The sequence below is a fragment of the Mus pahari genome, chromosome 2 (genome assembly GCF_900095145.1).
Source record: "Mus pahari chromosome 2, PAHARI_EIJ_v1.1, whole genome shotgun sequence".
NCBI lineage: Eukaryota > Metazoa > Chordata > Mammalia > Rodentia > Muridae > Mus > Mus pahari.
The window spans coordinates 60,322,491-60,333,133 of record NC_034591.1 but is presented as its reverse complement, the minus strand read 5'-3'; the positions used below and the strand labels follow the sequence as shown (position 1 = coordinate 60,333,133).

General features: G+C 36.5%; 1 protein-coding gene across 1 annotated transcript; it reads left to right on the top strand.

The window, feature by feature from the left end:
- Nucleotides 1-288: 288 nt before the first annotated feature.
- Nucleotides 289-3,916, top strand: LOC110316497 (trypsin-4). The gene is made up of 5 exons (XM_021190850.1): nt 289-351; nt 1,679-1,841; nt 2,123-2,376; nt 2,876-3,012; nt 3,661-3,916. The coding sequence occupies exons 1-5, from the start codon at nt 312-314 to the stop codon at nt 3,808-3,810; spliced, it is 744 nt and encodes a 247-aa protein (XP_021046509.1). The 5' UTR covers nt 289-311; the 3' UTR covers nt 3,811-3,916.
- The last annotated feature ends 6,727 nt before the right edge of the window (nt 3,917-10,643 follow it).

Here is a 10,643-nt window from a genome sequence, read left to right as displayed (position 1 = left end):
AAAGGCCCGTCTGAGACACAGATCTTTCTCCACTGTTCTTTCCTGCTATGGAAACATATTACCACCAGCTGCATTTGTTCCTTCCATTCCCATAACCTTTAGAGAATACGCGGGGAAATAGTGATGTGGAAACTTGCTGCTGAATCATCTTCCACCAATCACAGAACAGAATTCTAAGTTTGGTTTTGTGTGTGTTCAATGAAATCACCTTTTTTTTTTTATTTTCACCTTTGAAACCAAAACTCAAGGTATAAATAGCTGTAAAGGAAAAGCTTTTATCCTAGTGCCCACTTCAGACACACTGAAAAACTATGAAGATCATCATCTTCTTCGCTTTTCTGGGAGCTGCTGGTGAGTGTTTCAAAGAACATTTCACCAGATGTGTATTATACATGCAAGTTTGTGTTCTGTGAGTGGGAAAGCAGTAATTGGATTGAGTAAATATTCCATGTACAAGGAGCTAAAAGTGGGCAGTCAACACTATTTCCTACATTTATGTATTCTATAGCTTAGTAGAGGAAAAGAAAAAAAAAAACAGTACAAATGAACCAAATGGGCATCCTGACATTTGTGTGAAGGAGTAGTAAATAATTGGAATTATTTTCTGTTCCAAGGAAAAGATGTAAACATTAAATTCTAATTATGTGGAAGATCACACTCTGCTTATTTATATGAAGTTATCATAATTAGAAGAGATAGGGTATTATCCATGGGTAAAAACTTTAGGTTCTATTCACAAAATCTTTACAAACAAAATCAGTCCTGTATCAGTGTTGTTGAATACTAAAGAACAGGAAAAATGACCTTTTCTAGGGTAACACAACTAAATTTAAAACTAAATTTTCACAATTAAAATGGGTTTTGATTTGTAAAGTTTCTCATGTTTGGAAACTTCAACTATTATTTTTAAATATTGCAATGTTCAGCTCATACAGATTTATTATGGTCTTCAGAATTATGTTAAATATTGAGGGTAGCTATGATCAATATAAATTATGTGCATATATTGAATTTAGTAATAATAAAAATATTAGGATAAACTCTTGATGAATCAGTGTATGAAAAAGTGCTAAATACATTAATATATGTTCAACAGATAACTGAAATAATAGGAAAGTTTTTGGGAAGAAAAACAGAATTGTGGTTAAATGATTTACACAAATTGTATTCAATAAATTAACTCAGTCACTCATTTGTATGTGTTGGGTATTTAAAAAATTAAAGATAAATTTAAAAGTCCATTGAATGTGATGAAAAATGTTCCTTTGAATAATGGCTTGCTTCTAAGCCTTGGGAACCAGGAAAGATATTCGGACCCTGTACTGAACAGATAAAACCAATACTTGAACGTAGTTTTTGCCCTCCACAGGAGCACTATGCTATATATCAACACACACACACACACACACACACACACACACACAGAGAGAGAGAGAGAGAGAGAGAGAGAGAGAGAGAGAGAGAGAGAGAGTAAATAATTTTTAATTTTAGATTTGATTCGCAGTGATATCAAGAGAGTATATGCTAAAATTAGAAAATGATAACTTTCAGAGACTACAAGCATATTTTACCCAACAGGAGGATATGTGTCTTTTCTGGTTGGTCTGTAGAAACCTCACTTGGAAGACTAATTTTGAGACAAGTCTTCTTATGCTAAATATACAAAACTTTCCCCCAGTTGCTCTCCCTGCTAACGATGATGACAAGATTGTTGGAGGCTATACATGTCCGAAGCATTCCGTTCCTTACCAGGTGTCTTTGCATGATGGCATTAGCCATCAGTGTGGTGGCTCCCTTATCAGTGACCAGTGGGTACTGTCTGCTGCTCACTGCTACAAAAGGTAATGAAACGATACTCAAATTCTTATGCTCTAAAGCCATTCTGTCCTCTGGTGTCATCTTAAGGGCGTGGTCCTTTGTACATCTGTACTGGCAGGACACATGAGGTAGAATGCTCTATCCTAAACATTGGTTGTAAGGCACAATACACCTTAACTGCATAGCCCTGATAGTACTGGATGCTTTAAGAAGATGATGTCTGGGTTTTTATGTTCGGAACTTTCAGTTAGATAAAGAAAAATCTCTACAGGGATACTCAGAAATCTTTTGTCTTTTAATGCAGAAGACTCCAGGTTCGCCTTGGTGAACACAATATTCATGTCCTTGAGGGTGGTGAGCAATTCATTGATGCAGAAAAGATCATTCGACACCCCAAGTATAACAAGGACACTGTGGACAATGACATCATGCTGATTAAATTGAAGTCACCTGCTATCCTTAACTCCCACGTATCCACAGTCTCTCTGCCCAGGTCCTGTGCATCTACAAATGCTCAGTGCCTTGTCTCTGGCTGGGGAAATACTGTGAGCATTGGTGGTAAGTGTCAATGGAACTTAATTTCCATGTGTAAAAAAATGAGAGACAAAATGTATGTTGGTTGTCAACATGGCAAAATTGTCACTGTGAGAGATACTTGTAGATGTTTTAAACAAAGACAGTCTAGGAATGTATAATTTATAGGCCCGAACATTGCTTCACTGAGACCATGGGGAAAACCAATAAACATGAGCTATTAGCAATATGCTAAAGTATTTACCTGGTGGGGTCAGTTATATGAGGGAATGAAAGCTCAAGTGATAAACAGAAGAGATGCGTGGAATTTGTTGTTCCCTGAGGAATCTATCTCATGAAGAAAATACTAAAATATTTGAAAATCCAAAAGTCAACAACGTTATTGTCATAAAAGGACAGCTTATTAAAATTATTAGGAAAATGTTCTAAAAGAAAAATATGTTTGAATTATAATGTTTGCCAAATAGAATTAGAAATTTCAGGGAAGATATTGAGGGACCTTGCCTTCTTTTTCTCTCAACAGGAAAATACCCAGCACTCCTTCAATGTCTGGAAGCCCCTGTCCTCTCTGCCAGTTCTTGCAAAAAATCCTACCCGGGCCAGATTACCAGCAATATGTTCTGCCTGGGGTTCCTGGAGGGCGGAAAGGACTCCTGCGATGTGAGTGTTCTTTGACTTTCTACAAATGAGAGTTCTTTGACTCTTTCTAGGAATCAATCTCTCTCTCCCCCTCCCCTTTCCCTCCCTCTCCTTCTTCCCCTCCCCTCCCCTCCGCCTTCCCCTCCCTCTCCCTCCCTCTCCCTCCCTCTCTCCCCCCTCCCCATCTCTCTATCTATCCTTCACTCCATCAGTATCCTTCTCTTTGACTGAGAACCATGTACATCTGTCTGGAAGAATTCCCATGGGATAAGATAAGGCCTATGAGTAAAAAAAGGTTTTCTCATTGTAATATTTATGGATAAGATCCAAGTTGAACTATGTACAAAAGTTGGTGTGCAAACAGTACATGGAACCAAACTTCTGAGAAACTGGTTTATAGCATGTGACCACTCTTGAAAGACAGCAAAAAGAACAAGCAAGAAATACACCAGCCTTTACCTTTTCCTGACCTTTATCAACTAAGGAAACATGGGCTTATAGAGACAGTATTAAAAATAAGGGGAAAATTGCAATTAGCTGTGCAAGGAGTCTGCATTGCTTCAGTGTCAGTACCTGCTATGTTGGCTCCACGAGAACAGGAAAACATTGTGGAGTCCATTCTCTCACCTCAACATAAGCATGTTGTAATCATATTTTCTTTCTGACCAGGGTGACTCTGGTGGACCTGTGGTCTGCAATGGAGAGGTCCAGGGTGTTGTCTCCTGGGGTTCAGTCTGTGCAATGAGAGGGAAGCCTGGTGTTTACACCAAAGTCTGCAACTACCTGAGCTGGATTCAGGAGACCATGGCAAACAACTAATTTCTCTTGCCTTCCATAAATCATCGATTTCTTATCCATTTCTCTTTCTTCCTATGCCTGAAATGAGGTTGAAATAAATACATTTCTGCTGATCTACATCTAACAACATTTTGCTCTTGTATTCTATTATTTACCATTCTATTAAAATTGGTTGGTAAATGAGAACATAATCACAGAGTTGAAAATTCTAAATAATTCAACATTCATCTAACAATAGGAATTTTCTCATATTTTTCTATAGTCTATGATGTATGATGAATACATTAGTAAGGTGCTTACATTAGCATTATAATTTTACAGAATAATTGTAATATTTTATTAGTAGGTCAAATATATTTTGTTTTAAAATATAGCTGTCATAAACATAAGTTTAAACTTCCTTCATGTAGCTATCATACACATATGTTTAAACTTCCTTCATGGTACCTTGCGTATTTCTAACTTAAAATAGATAGCATGAAATTGTTATTTATTGATAGCACATCAATTGATATGAAACTGCTATCTATTTTACCGATCGCCAAGTTATCTAAGCACTCCTTGAAAAACTGAAATTCACCATGAATATTTCTGATGCCTGGTATCTTGCATGTCCTAAAACACAGCGTTATACCTTCCTTATTTTTATTGATTTTATTGCTAATCTTTTAAAATCTAAGAATCTTTATTCTGCTTAGTGACTGAAAACTACAAATGAAGTATTTTTTAAGATGTATTTTTCACTCCCATATATGTGTGAACATATGTGGAGGTTTATACAATTAAGCAAGGTACCTGTAGAGGAAAGAGCTGTTAGAGACTTTGTTCTACAGTACAGGGATTTCAGAAATGCATAACATGACTTCTAGGAACCAAATCCCAGTCCTCTATAGGAATAGTATATGTTCTTTTCCTCTGAGCCATTTCTAAAGTTCTTGAGGAATTATTTTTAAATACATATTTGTCCTAAGTTTTGGCCACTGAGTTACCTCTCCTCACTTAAACCCCAAATCAAGACAAGACTGTACATAAATTAAAGCTATATGCAAACAAATATGAATCATTTAAGTTTCACAATGAAGGTCCACCCCTCTATTGTCATATTTCCCTGGGAACAGTGATAGCATCTGTGTTTTAGCACAGCCTGCAGAGTGAGAAACAATCACGTTTCCTCACCTGATTTTCACCAATCATCATTTGATCATGGATCACCAAACCAAATATCTGCTGAAGAAGATTCTACAAATGCTACCTGTGATTAACCAGAATGATAAAGGAAAATTAAGGACACAATGGGTTTGAGTCAATGCAGAGTGGAATAAACGGAAGAGTGGAGGGTTTAGGAACAAAAAGTAATATCCTCAGAGTCAAGGCAGAGAAGCATAGCGTATTAGGCAGCTCAGGCTGCTATGATTAGAAGGAAACTTAGACCCCAGCTTCAAATTGCAAGTAATCTGCTCATGAGTCTTCACTATCAGAAAATTTTCAATGAGGGGAGATGAAATTCCAATAGATCAAAAGCACAAGTCGAAAAATCCCCTCTGAGTCAGACACAAAGCAAGTTCAGCTGCCTATGAAGTTGCTGAAAGAGCTCACAAAGAATTACACACTTCTAAAATGCAGTGTTCCAAGAAAGATGTTTCCATGACAAAATGGAGGAATGGAATAGAAAGGAAAGAATGGACCAAAGCAAAAACACTTGACTCTGAAGCATAAGCACTAAAGCATGAGGCTATTTGTGAAGTGTCTAGAGCAGATGATGGCATCATCTGAGATCCAAGACTTAGACAACCCAACCCTGTGGCCGTGCCACACAGTCCATATTCTCTCTCTCTCCCAGAAAGGTGCAACTCAAAGCTACCAGCTTTTCTTGACAAATGCACTATATCCCTGGCACCTCTGAGACTGTAGGTTTTCACTGCAACATGGGCTTCAACCACAGCTTCATGCAGAACTTATTCACGAGTTCCCTTAATGAAGGCCAATCCTTCTACACCTTAGCTGAAATGCCAGGATTTTCCTAATTATCTAGACAACAGTTTCCATAACTCTCAAACACATAGATTCTTCATTCCTGTAATGCCAGTACCTCTTAGACAAACAGCTTTTCTTGCAGCATAAGAAGAAACATGGTCCGTTGGTCTATCACTGAAGTAGTTTCTGGGCAATTGAAATCATAAAAATTCATATCTAACACAACTCTACTCTCCCTTTTGTTCCCAATTCTCATAGAAACACTATATAAGCTGTGAGTAATCTCCATGACACGCAGCCTTTCCTACCTGAAGTTCCTCTCAAGTGTCTCCCCACAAACCCTTAAATTATCAGGGAAAGTATCATTCGTTCTTCTTTGAGACATGGGCCTAGTCATTGATCAGTTAGAAAGTAATTATGCAAGGAATATAAAACTATATTCATAGTTACCCAAGCTTGCATTATAAACTTCTAATCCTAAGTAACTGCAAAGGAGTAATATGTAATTGAAGGTGGCACCACTATTAGCCACGGGGTTCAGACAAACACCACTTCTGTTAGTCATATGTTAGCCTAAAGCATTGTCTAAAGAGTTTGTGTCTGCATCAAAGAAATCATAAAACATGTCATGGTTAAATTTTGTAACGCTATGAGGATTACTTGACATAAAACCTTAAGGGGGGAGAGAATAAGCTGGGCCCTTGGTTTGTGAGTCTAACATTACGTGGCCTGATTTAACTGTGCAGTAAACCATGGAGGGAAAACCTGGTGGCAAAGAATCAGTGCTTCATAACAGTCAGAATACAAAGACTAACAAGATACTAGAGCTGAATATAACATACAGACACTAGCCTGTTTGAAACTTTCTCCCACTCAATCCCACCTACCAAATTAGTGCCACTAACTGAAGATCAAGTTCAACACATGATACCATGAGCCATATTTGATAGTTTAGTCCATGTGAACAGGATGTTTCTCTTGATTTGGGTTCACTCAAGCCTTCAAATTTACTCTCTGTACACCTCCATATTGCTGGTATTTCCACTTTTTAAATCTCTCCTTTGTTATAAGTTTCACCAATACAGTTAGATGAGCTGTACTGATAAGGGATTGCTATAAGTATTATGAATGCATATGCTTGTCTAGCCTTCCAGGTTTTCCTTTGAAATCTGTGTAGAAGCACTACCCTTCACATTTCTCCACTTGGCATTTTGCACGAAGGCAAAACTATCATCAAATAAATGACATCAAATTTTGCCACCAACTTCAGCTATGTCTAGGCTCACATGGATCAAGTCTGCAAACTCTGAGAATCTGGGTGATTAAATATTGGAAAATCATACTTAAGGAGACAATTTCCTAGGTGGCTGTGACTGTGCTATATGTCTAGAGGCACTATTTATCCAGGAATATTCAGGTAAGTTTACCACTTCCAAGTCTTGATCTTCTGATATCATATGGTCAAGTTCCAATATATACTAATGACATTTTTCCTGTTGTGTTAGTGTAATGCATATGGAGGGTTTTGTTATATAGAATATTTTATGAAAAAAAGAACTTCCTAAGCACAAATATTATACAATCTAACCGAACTACAAACATCTTATACATTCTGTTCTGATTTTCTTTTATAACTATATTATTATAAACTTTCAACAGAGTCAGCCACCAAGTGTTAGGATATTCACCATGTAGACATGTTCTTTGTAGAATAGAGCATGCACATCTTTATCTCATCTACATGCAACATGTTTATTACACTTTATATACCCAGCCTTCAATGTCAGTGTTTCTATTAACACTGTGTATTCTAATGTGCTCCCATAAGATTTGTCTATTTCGTGAGCTTATAACACCCTATAGTTTGCATTATTTTCATCTCTAAGACTTACAAATTCTTCCTGCAAATGTTTAAAAGCCTCAGAGAAAAGTTTATCACAATAATCAATACATCTCTCTGGAACCAATTTTCAGTGTTAAAATTTCCTTATGTTTGAAAAAATCCTGGAGAAGGAAGTCTATAAGAAGGAAGATTAATTTTGACTTTCATGTCAGTAAATTCAGTCCATCAGTATGCCATGATGATCTTCAAAGAATTTTCATGGCAGTACAATGTTCTGGACAGTCTCCACTTCATAGCACATAGAAAGGAAGAATGGTCAAAGGACTCAGCACTTTAAAGGCATACCTCTAATCGGTCATTTTCTCCAATCACATCTTTTCCAAATATCCTCCTCTTCCTGCAGTAATTCTACCACTAGGGGACCAATTAGGTTTTCACATGATCCCCCCTATGGTATTTCATACTCTACCAAAATCAATGCTATTGAAATTAAGAACTCTAGAAATATAACTAGGGATAAAAAGAAGACTAAACAAATAAATGAACACATTCCAAGGGAAATATCTGATGCAGTTTTGGATCCTGTGACTTTCATTCAATATCATGATTTGATGAATAACAGAAATATCTGAAAATTCAAATGAATACAATGTTGTTTATCTTACATGTATATCAAAAGTTACCCAAAAATGACAAATACAAAGATTTTCCACACTGAGCTTTAGTGTGACTTTCCCATATTGTGCTTTGTCTGGCCATTTGAAATAAAACACCATTTTCTTCTACCACTAAAATATCTGTGGGTAGTCCAAACAATACGCATATAAAAAAAAAGAAAAATTTCAAGATTAATAGAAATCATAGCAGTAACATGCCGCCTCCCCCGTAAATTGACTGTTCCTCATCAAGGTAGAAACTAAAATATCTGTTTTACATCACTAATTGTTAAAGGGTTCAAATGAACAGTGTGTCCACAATACAGACACCTAATTTTGAGAAAGAGTATGGGTAAGAGGAACTGGAGTATTTTAAACACGACACATAAGGATATATATAGTGGCCAGCTATTTAGTCTCATATACTTGGGGAGACAGGGAAACATGCGACTTTGATCTGAAGAATCTGAAGAAGACTATTGTGTGATAGTAATTATAATCACCAACAAATTTAACATCAAGACTCATGATCCCCTTCAATTTCTATGACAAAACAAGGTAATAGGTTTAGTCCCCTTGTAGGTGGTGAATAAGGAAAGATATTAAGAAGATATCAGACTCTGGATTCTGAGCCAAATATATGTTGGCAATTAATATGGAAGCAATGTAGATGGTGATCCTTTCATCCAAAGGTATAGGGAAGGACAGAAGAACGGAGAGATTATATAATTATATTGTAAGAATTCAAGCAGAAATTAAGGCATTCTAATGAAACACCTGGCTCTGTCAATGTACCAGACTACTGAAACAACAGAACAAAACCAATGAGAATTCCCTCAGGAATCTCATATGGGCAGAAGGAAACGATACCAGGCAGAGCAGGGAACCTGTCTTCCTAAGAGAGATAGCACACTGCTCTTACAACTTGTCAGACTATCATCGAAGAGGAAACTGAAGCCCAGAAAATGATGGGTCAGTGGTGAACAGGGCTACACAGTGAAAGGAACTGCTTTGATGTACACAGTTTCGCCCTCTGTTTAAACTTAAATCTCAATTCAGAAACTTGATGATGATGTTAATGTTTTCTATGGATCTCATTGTTCCTCTTCCCAATGTGGCTTCATCGATAAATCTCCTTATCTGCTTTCTACTGTTAACATTTTTGTTAATTGGCATATTGAGCATGGGTATCTAGACTTGGCTTTGGGTTCAACTGTGATGTCTAAGTCTAGTAACAGTAGGGACACCTTCAAATGATCTACTCCTCTAGAAAAAATGTTTAATTTAGCATAATTGCATTCTGACCAATTTCATAAAGCAACATTGAATATGGTAATAACGTCCCTCTTATAGCTAGAAACTTGAACTATGAAGTTCATGCTTATGTTCTTTTTTAACAGAACCTAAAAAGTTAATACCTACACTTAAAAGCTTGGCTAATTATAAAAACACATACATTGTCACAAAAATGCATGAGATAGGGAATAGTGATTTCACATCAATTGTGTGTGTTTCTTCTATTTATAGGAGTTAATTCTTCAGTTAAGAAGAAATATACATTGATATGTGCTTAAGATCAATTCAACCCAGTAAATTTGCCTAGAATGAACACAAGGCACCTTAATTCCCAGAAACCTTATTTAATCCTTTATTTCAAATTCAAGAAATTATCACTTCTTAAGGCAAATGATTATTTTAATGACTAAAAACATTTAATGACAGTTATTTCACTCTCAATAGATGACAGTTTTATTGACATTAAACTTGGCAGGATCTCTGATCAACTTGGAAATAAATCTCTGTGTATTCTATAAAATATTTTCTAACTTTGGTTAATTGAGGAGGGGAAGCAAAATCTGAGCAAAACCATTTAATTTGAGCGAACACATTTAGTTGGATTTTGGCCTAGAATGTTTGCAAAGGACAACGCTAGCTGCATAAGTTTTCATCTCTCTAAGGTGGGCAACTCTAGATGCAATGTGATCATCAACCCCAGGATTCACCACCATGCCTTCCCCACCCTGGTTTACTATTTTCTCAAAATACATATCACAATACCATCCTTCCATAGTTGCTTTATTTAGGTATTTTGTTAAAACAATGATAAAAGTAATTGATGAACTCTCGTAAAGTTGAGAACACCAGTCTTTTGTCATATTCCCCTAGGAAAGACCCACCATCTGCATTGTTTTATTTCAGTGTGCACAGTGAGAGAAAAATCACATTTCTTCACCTGATTTCCTTTACCCACCATTTTGTCATGCATCTCCAAATTAAATTTTGTTGCAGAAGCTCCTACAAAGAATTCATGGAATTATCTAGAATAATCAAGGGAAATTAAGGATGTAGTGGGTTCGAGGTAAAGCAACTGGAATAAATGG

Excerpts from the sequence above, each read along its gene's own strand:
- LOC110316497 (XM_021190850.1), top strand. The coding sequence starts at position 312 with ATGAAGATCATCATCTTCTTCGCTTTTCTGGGAGCTGCTG. Across the intron at positions 2,377-2,875 it reads AAATACTGTGAGCATTGGTG|GAAAATACCCAGCACTCCTT; the intron begins GTAAGTGTCAAT and ends TTCTCTCAACAG. Across the intron at positions 3,013-3,660 it reads GCGGAAAGGACTCCTGCGAT|GGTGACTCTGGTGGACCTGT; the intron begins GTGAGTGTTCTT and ends CTTTCTGACCAG.